Source organism: Sinohyriopsis cumingii, chromosome 17 (genome assembly GCF_028554795.1).
Source record: "Sinohyriopsis cumingii isolate HCF-2022 chromosome 17, ASM2855479v2, whole genome shotgun sequence".
Lineage (NCBI taxonomy): Eukaryota > Metazoa > Mollusca > Bivalvia > Unionida > Unionidae > Sinohyriopsis > Sinohyriopsis cumingii.
In genome coordinates this window covers 112,860,327-112,878,390 of record NC_142977.1, presented here as the reverse complement: position 1 = coordinate 112,878,390, position 18,064 = coordinate 112,860,327, and the positions used below count along the sequence as shown (strand labels likewise).

Genomic DNA, 18,064 nt, shown 5'->3' with positions numbered 1-18,064 from the left:
AAACAATCGGATCGTTTTTCTTTATCCAACATTTCGTGCACTTGTTCAAGGATTCGACCACAGGTTAATTTTTGGTGTTGTTTAGGACTTGCGTGGGATGAATGTATGCTAACAAAGCGACCTTTCAATGCGCTCCATGATTTAATTGGATGGCGTGAGGTAATTTGGCCTATAAACAAAACAAGGTATTGTTGGGAAACACATCCATGGAATTGTCATTATTTCTTATTCCTAATTAGACGGTGCTGCTTTCTGAGAAGTAACTCGATGTCTAAGGAGTTTTCAACGGTTCAAAAAGAGGGCTGATGCTGGGTTCTGGAGGTGGCTGTCATTATCCGCAAGGCTACCGATATTGCTGCCGAAAGAATATTTAAAGGAAAGATTTGGTAGAAAATAACCGATCAACTGCCGAGTCTTCACTCCACAATTGTTCGTCTCCTTGTTTCGAATTCGCATTGATGATTGCTGTTCCGATGGCATAATACACCACAAAGATTTGGCTGAAGAAGACCATTTGTGTTTCAGTCACATGTTACCTGCATCACACGCACAGGGGCTGCTTTAGTAGATCTTGAAGAGAAGAACCATGAGAAGGAGCAGTCGCTGCTGTTGTGTTGAATGGTACAATGGCCATTTCCGTTTATAGTCGATGGTTGCGAAACGGCAATCCGAGAATCATAACTCGGGGGATACCTTTCCAATGCACATACACTTCCTCTACTGGTCGTTTTCCTCCTTTCCTTGATGCTTTGATATCTTACACGTCGTGTTCAGTTTTGGTCACTCGATGTAACTTGGGCAAGTAAAAGGTTCTTTTGAGCACTTTATTGTTCATGTTTTCCAATTTGTGGACGGCAGGATGGCTCTCACGCACTCGTACAGTGACAAGAAACAATTCGGTGGCCCAGTTAGGTAAATAACCTTAATCGAAGGTGCGTTTGGTTTTTCCAATGCGCATCCAATCTCCCGGCGTTAACAGGTCACGTTTCTTGGGGCAGTAGGCGTCGTTCGAAACAAGCGATCAAAGAAGACCAGAACGTTGTCGTTGGTGACTTCTTCGAGGTCGCATCCGATTTTCCGATAGTAAGATTGTTTGTAAGCTTTGACCAGGCGCGGTAAGACGTCATTTTACTTTAGGGTGTGTTGATGCATACAATATTGTCAATATTTTCAAATACGTTCTTTTAAAGATCTTTGAAAGCATTCCAAGACGCTGCCTTTGGTTTCGGGATTCTTGGTGGTGAAAAAATGGATGTCTCTTTTTAATTCTTTTTGAGATCTTGGTTTTGTGCATTGGTTTAGTGCCTTTGTTTGCCTTTTGGAGAGGTTGAAGTCCGCTTTCTTTCAATAACTCGGAGCTCGTTTTGGATATCAGAGGCGCGATACAAGGAAATTGAGAAAAGACGTTGATGACACAAAACAAATATATTTGGAACAGCAATTGTACTTGACCAAATGAGACACATCGCCTAAATTCACTTCCTATTGATGATTGATGCCCTCACTTTGGTTTGACTTCTGGAAGTATTTTGTCGAATAGGTTTGTTTAACGCGTACGTCGTTTGTTCTTGTAACCATCGTCGCACCTGGCGTAAGCGTGCACTTTTCAGTTGGGTTTTGGCAGCACACTAGTTTTTAACTCCCTCCTTAACCAGCAGGATGAGCAGGATTGTAGAAAATGCTGGTGAGAAAAGGACACTCTTCAATAAGTCATCCATTGTTCACCGATGCTTTTCAAGGTTTTGTGAGGCTGACATATACTTGGCGTGATCGACGATCCACATTTGTAGGAACCGAGTGTGGTGGTGGTGTAAAAGGTGTTCATGTTTTCTTGATTTCATTTTTGACTTCTGATTTCCCTTCTTTCTTCTTTTTTTCATCCTTTTAACCCAAGCTTTTATTTATCATTCTTAGGGAGTGGGGTACTGGGTCAGAAAGGACTCTGAATTCGTTTTAGGGTTGTGAGCCGACGCTGTTTTAAAGACTTCTCGTGCGTCTTGTTCTTCTTGCATCCGTGTGTCTACGTCACTCTTGGACACTAGGGATGATGTTTGGCTTTTCATTGTAGCCTTTAAATCTTTCAGAGTCGGTGTTTTGTCTAAAATGTTTTGGTGAAAGCGTTGAAAACTTTGCAAGACTTGGCCGCACCATTGCGATTTTTAGGTTTCTGACAAATCGGTGCAATCCATCAATGATTGCAATTCCTGTCACTGTAACAACTCGCTGAGATGATAACTGGGAGGTAAATGAGGGGTACATTGTTCGTTCCAATGATGGAATTCCATTCATCGTTTGTATGGTACTAATGTTAGCTTTCTTCCTTCAGTGAGATTACAAGGTACACGTATGAAGTCTTTCCAGAAAAGCTATCCTTTTTACATTTTCATGATACCGCATAACAGTGGCTAAGCAATCGATCCTAACAACACTTGCTGCAAGGGTCCTATCATTCTCACTGCACCAGAATCGTTTTCTTTTGACTGTTGGATATTTTCTTTTTTACCATTTGGCGAAAAACTTCGATGTTTCCATAAGCGTTCATTTTGGTGCTTGGATAAAGGTATCTTTTATTTCAAGACATTCAAACGACATTCACACACGGTATTGATTTCTTTAGGATCGGTTTGAATGAGTTGCTTTCAATGGGGAGGATTGGATTTCGTCAGTACCGACAACACATCCCAATGACTGGCTAAACGAGGAGGGGATAATTTCTTTTTCCTTGTTTGGAAGGCGAGTGTTGTGTATTTCTGTCGGGTAACATCGTTTTCTTTCAGGAGCAAAAACAACTGAAGTGAATCGCCTGGATTATGCGTTTTATATACTGGAATTCGTCGCCACGATTGGCCGGTACGTCGTACCATCTTCATCATAGGCACCACTCGACGTTTAGGTGTTTGCAATTAACTAAATCGTAACAGTTCTTTTTTGGATAAATCTAGAAAATTTAGTAACATTCCCGATCTCTCTTGGACATTGGCCTTGTAGTAGGGTACCTTTTTAGCGGCACCCACTGCTTCTAAAGAAGAAGAGAAGTCGTAGCCACTGGAGAAGTTAATTTAGGTATGGGTTTTCATCTGTTTCATCAAATCGGGAAAGTCACTTGTTAAATCGGGTTTGGCCGGCATCACGAGCAATGTCGAAGTCCAAGAGGCTGGAGACAGGGTCATTAGGTTAGTGCGATGGGAGAGTACGGTTGAGTCCGATGAGCAGTGCCTCTCTTTCTAGTAGAACCCGTTTTTTCACTTTTTGTGACTTTTCTTTTTCTTGGGGCTTTTCTTTTCTTGTGTTCTGGTCGTGGCACAAAACGTTTTCTACTTGGAATGTCTTTGGGAGAGAATATTATTCTCGAGGGGGGTGTGGCTGTTTGGGCATTAGAGTCCCATTTTAGACTTGAACGAATGATGACAGCCCGAGAGAGTTGCTGCCGCCAGGTTTGAAAATAATTTGCTTTTTGGTTTGAGAATCGATTCTTGGATCGGCAAGATGTGACAAGGCCACTTTATGTTTGTCAAAAATCGATTGATCTGATGAGGGATGTGAATGATGCCTTGAAGTAATTCATACGCTATCACCGTTTTGGATTGAGTTTATGGGGTGTTGTATAGTATCGTTATGCTTGTTTAGATTGTTTGTGAAATTTCATCTCCTTAATTTATATCACACCCGTTTCTTCTGATAGTTGGTTTGGGATTTTATACCCTATACAAGGCGTTTGAGGTATTGGTTGTTATATTATTTAGCGTGTTGGATACCACGTTTATGCGATGTCATCTCATTTCTTTTAAACCCTAGCACTTTCTTCCAATAGTGGGTGGGGGGCGGGGGGTAGGGCATTAGAAAATGCGGTTTGGATAGTGTATAAGGGGTATTGGATGGTATAGGCGATACGACAAATAGTATGTTTGCGTGATTACATCTTCATGTACATCACACACGATTCATGTAATAGTTGGTGCGTAATTTTAAGCACTACACAAGGCATTTTGCATGGTGAGTATGGTGTGCTGGATGTTATAGTTGGTAGGACTGGATATTATATTTGTGAGATATCATTTTCTTCTTGTACACTCTATGCTAAAAGCGTATGACTTTGAACACCCATTAGACGTACATGAAAAGTATGTCTTATGTCGTCGATGCAAGTATAAAGACGGAACAGGTGTATTATAAACGATGTTTGCTGGATTGATCCAAACAAATGACACAGCCCTATCTTTACTTCTGTTTGTGCTAAATGACGTGTTATACTTAATATTTGTTGAAACGTCTAAAATTGATAGAAAGATATGTGACTTTAGCTTTGAAACTTGCAAAGACCTGCACGTTCCATTTGTTATGAACATATATATATCGGATCTTTGCCATTTTCTAAAACATGCGAGCTTGAAACTCTACCAGAAATCTTCATTTCATTTACACGCATAAATTCACTACTTTGAAAAAGATGTTCTTCTCTCTACCTATGTGAGTGTTTGTATGTCAAAATATCTAATTGAGAAATATTTTAGTCCGTTTCAAAACGCGAACCAATAATGTGACAGTTCAAGATTTAGTGTGGTAAGAAAAAAAGTACAGAACACAATACAGGATTTGAAATTCATAATCTAGTCTGTTGTCCTGCAATGGTAAAAAATTGAGCAGATGTTTTATTTGCCACACTACCTTAGAAAAAAACAATGCGTCACTCGTTATGAGCGATTTCACGACTAAAAATATTTTCTTACCGCGTTCGCATCAAATCGATTTCAGTGGCCAGCCACACAGTGATAAGATCTGATGTGTTTCTTTCTTCGCCTAACCACTAAGTGCTTTACAAAATATGAACGATAGAACAATCGATGGAACCTTTCTGTCTGTGTCTCTTTCTGTCTCTGTCTCTGCAGCTATGTTAATTCTCTGATTCACAAACATAATAGGTTTCTTATAAATTTATTTTGACTGAATTCCTAATGGTATCTGTTCCCGATTTAAAACACCTCGTAAATTCCAGGTTACACTACGCAGAAGCAAAACCTGATTACATTTTATTCCACATATAATACCTAAACAATATATCTATATACGTAATTCCGTGACACTTCTTCCATGGGTTAATATAAATCTTGAGTTGTGTTTGTGCATGCCAGATGTCTTAGCTTTGGGTATGAGTGGCCCTACTTTTACGCTGCAGTATGTCACGATAGAACTTTCAAGCATTGGATCGACCATTTTCCGAAGAAGAAAATAACAGCACACTAAATACAGACCTTCTGCGTTACCGTATAAGAATAACCTGAGTACAACCCACCCTATTCCACACTATCTTTGTAGAGCCAGTACACGCTTTGTCCTATTTTGGCACTGCAATGTGTTAAGGGCAAAAGTTTCTAACATTCAATCTACCGTTTTCCCAAAAGAAGAGAAAGTAAACAAACAAGCACAAAGCTTTCTAAAAAGGATTCGAGAATATCTTATTCTGCATTGTTTGACCAGTCATATTCTACACTCTCATTCTCAAGCCCACACATACGTTTAGAAAAACTGTAACAATGCATGGTCTATTAGTAGTCAATCTAATTTAGACTGCCAATAGAACATGACTTGATTTTCCTGTTCCCCAGGCTATGTCCATAAGGTGTATGCTGCAAAAGCGTGATGTCCTTTAATTTGGGAGTGGGTATCATGTTCCTACAGTCAGTCGACAATAACTATAATTCATCCCTTTTATGAAATTGATGAATGAAATCAATTTCCCATCAACACGTCTCACAAAGAATGCGTTGTTGTTTTCAGCAAATCAAGATAAAATGTTAATTTCTCCATTTTTCCTTGTTATTCTTTTACCTCAAGAAATAATAGAACCGAAAATGGTATTCTATGTTCCGTTGTTTGATCCTCTCTCTCTCTCTCTCTCTCTCTCTCTCTGAAAACACTTGTCTACAAACAAAAGTACCGTGCCTTCTACCCTCACCCAGTAGAGTAACAAGTGTGTTGTGTCTGTTGTGCTCCTTTGTGTGCTTATATGTCTTTGTGTATGTCTATTTTGACACTATAAACACATCTGACCCAAACAACCACTTTGTCTTTTAAACTGATCACCATGTTGAACCAATTTACCCCTTTCACATAGGATTACCCATACTTACCTATAGTGGAGTACTGAGGTCAGCACAGTTACTAAGTCACCGCCTTATTTTGAGGTCCCTTGAAACTTTGAACCACTAATTACCATACTATTATCAATAGGTTTGGATTTGAATTGAGAGGACATGACTCAAACTTTACTTATCTCATGCCTAAATACAGCAAGTAATGAAAGAGCCTTCACTGTTATAGACAACGTGTGAAAAAAAATTATGATCTAATCTGGGGGATAAATTGCATTTTAATATGAGATATGGGCAATCTGTATCACAATTAAAACGTGCTTACAATGTCATGATAAATACAGAATTGGAAATGGAAGTAAGTTCATAGAAGGACATGCATATTCAAGTTGTCAAACAATGCATCGTGCATCCGATCATTGTAGGATTATGTTCTATTTTCAAAAATAGGTGGTAAAACTATTTCAAATATGTGGGAAATAATGTTACATGTTTTTCATCCCTTAAGTGCGAAGCTGAACATGCCATCACTGTTTTAGTTTATCTGAGAACGTCAGTGTTCTGAACTTTCTGGCAGCAGAAGCTTCTTAAACAGACAACGTGCTGAAGTTCTGAGATTTACGTCGCTGACGCTTCTGCATTGCCTATGCAGTTCTCTTCGGCTAGTGGTCTGTGTATTCATTATAAATGAAAATGTACTAGGTAGAACGATCTTTGTGCGCGATCTTCTCGGATGTTGAAGTAGTTTAAGGATGACTTGGGAGAATTATGGAAGCTTTTGTTCTGACCTCTTTATGATCTGTCATTCAGCTCGCCGTGAAAGATCTTGATATTTGATCCTCTAACATAATAGCCATGTCGTCTACACATCTTATATGTGTTTTCGTCAGCAGATTGTAGATGCCTGCCTCAGTGAGATCATCAGTGGCTCGGACCTTGTCCTTGCATTCTCAGCAAATTCATCAGGCAGTCCATGTGAAAATGGTTCAGCTTCTTGGCATGGCATCTATATACCTTCCATGTTTCATATGCATGCTGTTATGTAAACTTCATTGCATTGTTCGTCAGTTAGTTGATTTTTAAAAAAATATTATTTGTTTATATGCTATGGTTAATTGTATTTGGACTTGACCGTACCCAAAATCATGTTTACTTTCTACCTGACTTTAATCGTTGTTTTTGGTAATGCTGTAAACAATTAATACCTAACAGATATTTTCACGATGAGTATGTGTTAATTATTAAGATTCTTACCTATGCCCGAATCATCCACATTGTGTATACTGTGTTTTGTATTATAATTTTAGTAATAGACTGTTTAATTATAACTAAGATTGTGTCTTGAAAACATTACGTTCCTTCTAGAATGAAATTTCCCATTAGGTGTGGTCAAGTAGAGGACTATATAAACTTATTTTTCAACAAAATTATTTATTCGTGTTGTCAGATCTTAGCCGAATCAGTTGCATTATTGTTCTGTCCAGTAATTCATTTGGGCTGGAAAATATTTATTCAAATTAGTGATTCACTGCAAATCCAAATGTTCCCCTAAAAGAAATATTCTTGGATATAGAGACTTGTATTTATAGTGAAATTTCAAATCAGGATATATTGTTAGATTACATTGGTGTGATTCAACAAAAGGCTGTTGATACATCGCAACGACACGGGCCACCACAGGCATACCACAACGTTCAGCGATGGATTTTTTATTTCAGAATACCAATAAAGTTTATTCAGATCTTAAATATTTAGAACTTCTGTCAATAATTCTAGGATTGTTTGGGACTTACTTCTCAATGACATAAGTTCTTTTCACATTTCCACTTTGTATTCTAGGGAAATAAATTATTTGTTGAATTTTATAAAACTTGTTAATTTTCACTTTTTTCTCTTACTTATTATTTAGGATAATATTTATGTAACATAAAATTGGGCCCTCGTCCTTGGGATATGAGTTTCTCTAAAGCATTTGAGTAAACGTTCGTTTTGAAATTTCACTTGCTTTGGATGTTTCTAAGTCACAGGAATTATTTCACAATTTATAACTCTTTTCTGAAACCAACAAGCTTTGACAATGTGATCTAAAGTGGAACTCTTTATTTTTAATCCCAGCCAAAAATGGTTAGGCTGCTTGCAAAAGGATGAATCGCTCCAGCTTGCGAGATAATATGATCTTTCCGAAGCAAGGACTTCTTTAATGAAGCAAGAATTTAAAAAAAACTAAGGTCACGATCTTGTATTGAAAGCAATACAGCTGTTGGGTCGAACAAACGCTAGTGTGGTTTTATTATGAAGAAATATGAACCAATCATGTAAAGATGTAGATCGGTTCTATATCACTCTCGTGCGATTCGGCCAACGGTATCCCTATCAAATTATTAAAGGACACAGGAGCTTCTCAGTCTTTAATTTCAGTTACATTGCCTTTATCTGAGAAGTCGTTTACTAAAGAAAGTGTTCTTTTTCAGGAAGTAGTATGCAGCTTTATTATTGTTCCTCTCCATTGTGTAAATTTGTCATCAAACATTGTCTCAGGACCCGTGACAGTCGGTACAGTGCAGTCCTTATCCATTGAGGATATTCGTTTATTACTAGGGAATGACCTAGCTAGATATAAGGTTGTAATTAATCCACTTTTAACTGAAAAACTTTATAGAATCAGAAAATCGATCCTATTGAAAAATAAAATCCCTGAATTATACCCAGCTTATGCAGTTTCTAAAGATATGACAAAGAAAGCTATTAAGAATGTTGATCAGGACATTACTCTTTTAGCTGACACATTTGATGGCCGTAGTTGCGCATTGTTTGTTCGTTTTTGTTCATTATCTGCCATGAATAATTGTATTTTGACATGACCTTCACTAAAATCAAGTCCGTTTCTTACCTGACCTAAATAACTGATTTCTTTTTATTCTGTAAACAATAATATGTATTTAATATTTTTCCTATGAGTATGGGTTAACTATTAGATTATTATATTTCCCCTGAGTCAAGGACATTGTGTTTGCTATATTCTGTAATATAATTTTACTAAATGATTTTTTATAACTTAGATTATATCTAACAAACATTAGGAGCCTTCAAACTTGTCCACTGCCCGTCATTCAATATGACGGTGGTCTCTGCCTACATCTGTAAAATTTTGTTTCAAATAAATAAGTTTCTTTTGTACATTTTTGAATTAAATGATTTATTTCACCAATGCAAAATGTAAAAATGAATTGTTTACATTAGAAAACTTTTGTACATATGGATTTCACACTTTTTTGGTAGGTGAGAAGTCAAACTATTCCACATATTTAAATCTCTGAAAAGGTATTTTCACATATATGTAAAAAAACACATTAAAAAACAAAGCCTACTAAAACAGTTGGAACTTTCTTCATTGCGCAGATGCTAACTAAACAAAGCCTACTAAAGCATTTGGAACTTTTTTCATTCCGCAGATGCTAACTACACAAAGCCTACTAAAACATTTGGAAATTTCTTCATTGCGCAGATGCTAACTAAACAAAGCATACTAAAACATTTAGAACTTTCTATTTGCGCAGATGCTAACTAAACAAAGCATACTAAAAAAATTGGGACTTTCTTCATTGCGCAGACGCTAGCAATACAAAACCTCATCCATGTTTAACTCTCCCTTTCCATACTTAAGATCAAAACTCATTTATTTGGCTCTTGTTGTTTATGTGTTGTCCTTGCTTCTGCTGTTGTTGTTCTTGATTTCGATGTTGTTGTTTTTGCTTTCGTTTTTGTTCTTGATTTTGTTGTTGTTCTTCCTTTCGTTCTTGCTGTTCATGATATCTTTATTGTTCTTGCTTTGTTGCTGTTGTTCTTGCTTTCGTTCTTGTTGTTTCTGCTGTCTTTGCTGCTCTTGCTTTCGTTGTTGTTGTATTGACCTCTCTTGTAGCTGAAAATCGATTATAACTATAATGAATGGCCCTAGCAACACTATAATGAATGGCCGTAGCAACATTATAATAAATGAAAATAGCAACACTATAATAAATGGCATATACAACACTATAATTAATCAACTTAGCAGCACGAATGCTTCCCACGAAGTTTTAATAAATGTTCAAGCTACACGACTTCACAAATCATGAAAAACTTGTTATTCAATTCATATAAGTACAGATAATGATAAATAATAATAATAAATCTGAAGAAATAACTAATATATCTATAATGTAACTAATATATTTATGAATTGGCAAAATAAAGAAGAAGCCGTATGATATGTAAGTAGTTTCTTTCTGGTGTTATGCAATAATAGCCTGCAGTTTTCTGCGATCGATTGTGCGATTTTATAAGATCTATATTCTTGTACTGAATCTTTGTAAAAGTTTGTAATTAAATAAAAATAAGAAAATGGGTTTGCAGAAGAAGAAAAATCTGGTAGCAAGGGATTTATAGCAAACAAAATTTAGAATATGTATTTTATTGTCCATAGTTGTGTGCCGCCAATGCTGACGGCTTAGTCCAAAAACCTGCTACAAAAGTGTTTCCTTATTTCTGCGACAGTGATCATAACAATACCTGGGAGTGAATATGACAAACAGTACGTGATTTATGGCAAGCAATACCCAACAGTGATGATGACAAACAACACCTGCCATTGATTATGACAAGCAATACATGACAGTGATTTTGACAAACAATACTTGATAATGATTGTGACAAGCAATACCAGACAGTGATTATGACAAACAATGCATGACAGTGATTGTGACAAACAATACCTGCAATTAATAATCTTCCAAAGGGTATTTGAGTTATTCGAAGAGAATATTTATCCACGTTCATTCGTGCGTAAATCATTTCTTTCGTAACTATTACAGATGCACAGCTTTTATCAAGAAAGGTGTCTAGTTGTGTTTTGAAATTTCTTCACCCACTTTGGAAGCAGCGGAATAAACAACAAATACATAAAGTTTAATATACATGATGTTATATAAATCATGAATGGAAAAGATCATTATTTTCTCTTTTTACCGCTCTTTCTTAGATCCAAGTGTGACACTGATCGCAGAATGGTTAACATTGTTGTAGAAAATGTGATTGACAGTATGTTTTTTTCTTCAAATCGTACAGCATGTTTGTGTCATAAAACAGAAATAAAATCGAAACAGTTAAAATAAAATAGTACTCTTATTTGTTAATGGTGTGAGCGTGGAGAGTTATCAAAACTATTTCAGAGAATCTGTTGTTGGATTTTGTAATAATCTGAGATATTACTATGTTGTTCCATTTCGTTTCAGTATGAAGTTGAAGGTTTTAAGCTGAAAGTGAATAATCTTCTCCCAAAGGACGCCGGAAACTACACATGCATAGTAGAGAACAGATATGGCCATATTGCCTGGTCAACAAGGGTAGATGTTCTGCGTAAGTGTATAATCCCTAAAATTTACCATTAATGTTTCTCAGTCTGAGTGCTTCTCTTTCTATATATTTTTTCATTTTTATTCTTGACTTTTCACTCCTCAATATATATCTTTCTAAATATTCTTACTGCGGACAAAGTTGTTTTTTTCAGTTCTGTATTGTTAAATTACCTATTTACGGATCACCTTTTTAATTCACCATATGCCAATAAAAATCATGTTCAACTCATAGTACAGTCCTGATATTTGTAAATGGATTTATTATAACATTGTACTAAATCTAGGGTATGACCCATTTGTATTTGCGTCTCCGTTTTATAGATTCATTGGATTTTAGTGATTAGTTGTTTGATTATGGAAAGTCTGTGCTGGGAAAATATTCCTTAGCCCGAGTACTTAGCCAATATCTAGGGGCACAGAGTGCAGAGCTGATGAGATTTCATGATGGCATGGTATAGTTTTGTTGTGATTTCAGGTTAGAGCCGCGTAAGTGCGCATGGGCCAAGTAGTTCCAGCAAATATCTAATTATAATCTAATGGTGTCGATTGATTGTGCATCTCCATGGGAACTATTTGTCATAGGGACTGATACTTTGTACAACGAAATAATGGAGAAGGCATGGTTTCATTATCTGCAGATGCTTTTTATTGTTGCTGTGAAGGTAGATTTGGTGGAGGGGTACATGTGAAATGAAACTTAAAATCATTGTTCGACTGACCGATGGATCGAGTAGGACAGAATTGGAAGATAGTTCCCTGTATTTTGGTGGCTGGTTTGTATCTATATTTTCTCGGCGTTCAGTACAGGTGCTACATTTCAGAAATCTTACAAAGAGAAACCATGAAGTTGTACGGTTGGCATGCAAGTCTGAAACTGTGATGCGAATGTGAAGTTGTGATATTTGTGGTCACTCAATGATTAGAGGAAACATATTTATAGTCTATTAGAACCTCCAGTTGACAACGCCAAATCCTTGGAAATAAGGGGGGCGGGGAAGACTTAAAGCTAATACACGCGAGCGTTGGATTCGCTCGGTAAAGAGAACCCCTAGGTGTAATACAAAATGTTTTCCTTTTCAAAAAAATCAAGGGTAATTATACACACACTTAGATGAAGCTTTAGAAATCATGGGTAGTTATACCCACGCATAAATAAAAGCGTTAGGAATGTTGTAATAGCCTTGCACATGCATACGTCTCTACTATCACAAAAACTGGTGCAGTCTAAATGGAAAAATTCACTAAACTCGGTTCAATAGTTTCCCCATGTTGCAAAATGGCACTATACGTATCTTGCTTATATCTTAGACAGACACCTTCATCGGAACAGAAACCCGAGGAGGGGTAAACACATTAAAATACCAAAATGCATTTTATTCCCTAGTATACTGAACCTATTTATTATTATATAATAATAACAATGAGGACTTTGTAATAATAATAACATTAATGAGGACTTTGTATCGCGCATAATCTGTAGAAGCTCTAAGCGCTTTGAGGTAAAGACTGATATTTATTGTTTGAGGTAAAGACTGATATTTATTGTCTGAGGTAAAGACTGATATTTATTGTTTGAGGTAAAGACTGATATTTATTGTTTGAGGTAAAGACTGATATTTATTGTCTGAGGTAAAGACTGATATTTATTGTTTGAGGTAAAGACTGGTATTTATTGTTTGAGGTAAAGACTGATATTTATTGTCTGAGGTAAAGACTGGTATTTATTGTTTTAGGTAAAAACTGATATTTATTGTTTGAGGTAAAGACTGATATTTATTGTTTGAGGTAAAGACTGATATTTATTGTCTGAGGTAAAGACTGATATTTATTGTTTGAGGTAAAGACTGATATTTATTGTTTGAGGTAAAGACTGATATTTATTGTTTGAGGTAAAGACTGATATTTATTGTTTTGAGGTAAAGACTGATATTTATTGTTTGAGGTAAAGACTGATATTTATTGTTTGAGGTAAAGACTGGTATTTATTGTTTGAGGTAAAGACTGATATTTATTGTCTGAGGTAAAGACTGGTATTTATTGTTTGAGGTAAAGACTGATATTTATTGTTTGAGGTAAAGACTGATATTTATTGTTTGAGGTAAAGACTGATATTTATTGTTTGAGGTAAAGACTGATATTTATTGTTTGAGGTAAAGACTGGTATTTATTGTTTGAGGTAAAGATTGATATTTATTGTCTGAGGTAAAGGCTGATATTTATTGTCTGAGGTAAAGACTGATATTTATTGTTTGAGGTAAAGACTGATATTTATTGTCTGAGGTAAAGACTGATATTTATTGTTTGAGGTAAAGACTGATATTTATTGTCTGAGGTAAAGACTGATATTTATTGTTTGAGGTAAAGACTGATATTTATTGTTTTTGAGTTAAAGACTGATATTTATTGTTTGAGGTAAAGACTGATATTTATTGTTTTTGAGGTAAAGACTGATATTTATTGTTTGAGGTAAAGACTGATATTTATTGTCTGAGGTAAAGACTGATATTTATTGTTTGAGGTAAAGACTGATATTTATTGTTTGAGGTAAAGACTGATATTTATTGTTTGAGGTAAAGACTGATATTTATTGTTTTGAGGTAAAGACTGATATTTATTGTTTGAGGTAAAGACTGATATTTATTGTTTGAGGTAAAGACTTGTATTTATTGTTTGAGGTAAAGACTGATATTTATTGTCTGAGGTAAAGACTGGTATTTATTGTTTGAGGTAAAGACTGATATTTATTGTTTGAGGTAAAGACTGATATTTATTATTTGAGGTAAAGACTGATATTTATTGTTTGAGGTAAAGACTGGTATTTATTGTTTGAGGTAAAGATTGATATTTATTGTCTGAGGTAAAGGCTGATATTTATTGTCTGAGGTAAAGACTGATATTTATTGTTTGAGGTAAAGACTGATATTTATTGTTTGAGGTAAAGACTGATATTTATTGTTTGAGGTAAAGACTGATATTTATTGTCTGAGGTAAAGACTGATATTTATTGTTTGAGGTAAAGACTGATATTTATTGTTTTTGAGTTAAAGACTGATATTTATTGTTTGAGGTAAAGACTGATATTTATTGTTTTTGAGGTAAAGACTGATATTTATTGTTTGAGGTAAAGACTGATATTTATTGTTTTTGAGGTAAAGACTGATATTTATTGTTTCTGAGGTAAAGACTGATATTTGTTGTTTGAGGTAAAGACTGATATTTATTGTCTGAGGTAAAGACTGATATTTATTGTTTGAGGTAAAGACTGATATTTATTGTCTGAGGTAAAGACTGATATTTATTGTTTGAGGTAAAGACTGATATTTATTGTTTGTCTGTGTATGCTACAGCCATTACTGGACGCGATGTTTCAGACATAAAAAGGACTACAGCTATCCAGTTTTAAATGGCCAGTGGATACTAACTTGAAAACTATCTAGATTCTATGCTGTAACCACTGAACGCTATCTGGGAACGGAACGAAAAATACAACATATGAAGTATGATGTACGTACGTACGTATGTATGTATGTATGTATTTATGTATGTATGTATGTACGTACGTATGTATGTATGTATGTATGTATGTATGTATGTATGTATGTATGTTTGTATGTTATGTATGTATGTGTGTGTCTGTGTGTGTATATGTATGTGTGTATGTATGTATGAATGTATGTATGTGTGTGTGTGTGTATGTATGTATGTATGTATGTATGTATGTATGTATGTATACCACATACGTTACAAATAACATGGCATTTAAAATGTTGGTATTAGGCAAATTGATATACAATACTATTGGTATATCGAATTGTGATCCGTCCATGGCGCAATAATAAGAATATATAAACATTCTTTCAACTGCAGGCCTATAGATCAATAATGAATTTCTACTCATTCATTAATCATAAACGACATATAAATATAACGATAATAATCCATGTTTTCTAAATGAAATTAAAATGGTACACAATTTCATCGGAATCCATTCTTTTTCCATTCCCCTTTCCCCTCTCGTGCGTAAGGACAAAAAATGATAAATTCTGGAGTGAGAAAAACATGTTGCGCTGGACGAAAACGTTAAAATTGAACTTTTACCAACTAACCTTCAGCAGTCTGGTTCGTCGTAACGGTATGTTTAAGTTTTCCTTGGGATCTATCTACAGTGTTCAAATATCAATGATACATAGCTGCAATAGCCAGTCGGCACTAGGCCTATATGTTAAATTTGTTGGTTACGAGGCAAACATACTGTAGTGTATTTAATGCTTTGCTGTTGTTGCTTATTAAACCTATTATAATGTCCTAAAAAAACGATTATTAATGATTAAATATAAAAATGTCCGAATGGTCGCTCCTCCCACCCTCTCTCTCTCTCTCTCTCTCTCTCTCTGGATGATCGTAGCTAGATACGGGCGAAAATCCATGAAAATACGAGCGTTACGGATTTTCGCTTGTGTCATACAACGATGTCTCTGGACCTATAAATGATGGTAAAGTTTAGTCAAACCGTCCCGGGGGGGGGGGGGGGCAGAGACACAGAGAAAGAGAGAGAGACAGAGAGAGTCAGAGACAGAGGGAGAATTGTATAGTCTTTAGAAATGTTAATTAAAGCAGCATAATGACTTAGATGAACTGTCAATATATTAAAGTATTTTAATTACCTCTTGTTTGTTCGTCATTTCGCTTGGTTTCCATTCCACGCTAATAGCCATACGCCAGTACATAAATGCCTGACAGTTCAGGTTAATTGTACAAGCAGCTGACCGTGTTTGTCGTGCACTATTTTCTTCATAAAAACCATATTTAATGTTTAAATCATGAGTGTCTTATATTGATTTAATAAATCTGAATAAAAATAGAAACTCAATAAGAAAACAATCAACTTATCAATTTGCATACGTGATTGTGAACAATAAGAAAAGTCGTAGAACTACATTTTGTAGCGGACACACTCGCAGGGATGTGAGGAGTTCATTCACTCGGTCAATACACAGTTGCCCGGAGCATAACTCCAGCAAATATGTGTATCTGTATGTGATATAAATAAAATATATGTATAGTATATACGATGTATCAATGATATACCACTCTTATAGAATCTGTACGCTGTATCAATGATATACCACTCTTACAGAATCTGTACGCTGTATCAATGATATACCACTCTTATAGAATCTGTACGCTGTATCAATGATATACCATTCTTATAGAATCTGTACTCTGTATCAATGATATACCACTCTTATAGAATCTGTACGCTGTATCAATGATATACCACTCTTATAATGTTTCATTAAAAGGAAACTCGGCAAGCCTTGTTTCCTCTTAATGAAACATTTATATATCTCGCGGTATATCATTGATACAGCGTATATACTATACATATTTCTGTACCAACGCTTTAAATGCCAAGTGATCTTTAATGTTTGTGGTATATATATATATATATATATATATATATATATATATATATATATATATATATATATATATATATATATATATATATATATATATATGGGGGGGATCGACATTGCTATTTATTTTGGCAGATGTTAGGCTCTGGAATGTTACAATAAATGTTTCCGGTATTCACGTAGCGATATTGGATAGTTTTGTCGTAGTTTTCACTTTTACCTGAAGTCAGGATGTCCAACATGGCAACTGAAGGGAATTATATACCCGTAACGAATGTTCTAAAATAGGCACAATAGTAAGTTATGGTCAGATGGATGTATCGTACTGCATAGAAGAAGATATTGTATTGTATGAAAGAAGATATATGTTTGCTTTTGTCGCCATTTAAAGTTTACCATAAACAGTTCGTTATTAGCAAATGCTGTTGTAGTGCTACATCAGGGATATACCGGTAATTCTCGGGGTGGAATGAAGTATATTAAAATGGAGTGCGGTTATAATTTTAAAAGTAGGTCAATGAGTCACGCATTTTAGCACACATGAGGATAATTTAAATATTTATTGGGATGATTGTAACTTTCTTACCTCTCATGGGTGAATTAAAAATACCAGCATGATTTTATAATAAGTTCCTCCCCATTCAAGATTCATTAATTTATAGTTGAGTGTGTTTGAATAGTAAACAAGAACATTCACAAAGTGGAAACTTAATAACCTTTCTAAACAATCTATCCAAATGGTAATTTATGATATGAATAGTAATTATTAGCGGGAAAAATCTTCAGTGAACAACCATGACAATGTTATTTCAATACAATAGAATTAATATACAGGTGGATAGTCTAATATGAATTTCATCATGCGTACATACAAAGCATCAGGATAGTCTACTATTAATTTCATCGTGCGTACATACAAAGCATCAGGATAGTCTAATATGAATTTCATCGTGCATACATATGTAGCATCAGGATAGTCTGACATGAATTTCATCGTGCGTACATACAAAGCATCAAGATAGTCTAATATGAATTTCATCGTGCATACATATGTAGCATCAGGATAGTCTGATATGAATTTCATCGTGCGTACATACAAAGCATCAAGATAGTCTAATATGAATTTCATCGTGCATACATATGTAGCATCAGGATAGTCTAC

General features: G+C 35.2%; 1 protein-coding gene across 1 annotated transcript in view; it reads left to right on the top strand.

Annotated features, from left to right (window-relative positions):
• LOC149779683 (hemicentin-1-like) overlaps nt 1-18,064 on the top strand; it is a 425,151-nt gene that overhangs the window by 49,938 nt on the left and 357,149 nt on the right. Inside the window, exon 7 of the mRNA XM_089938453.1 lies at nt 11,360-11,483. Coding sequence (XP_089794579.1) covers nt 11,360-11,483 — 124 coding nt within the window. The remainder of the gene's footprint in view (nt 1-11,359; nt 11,484-18,064) is intronic.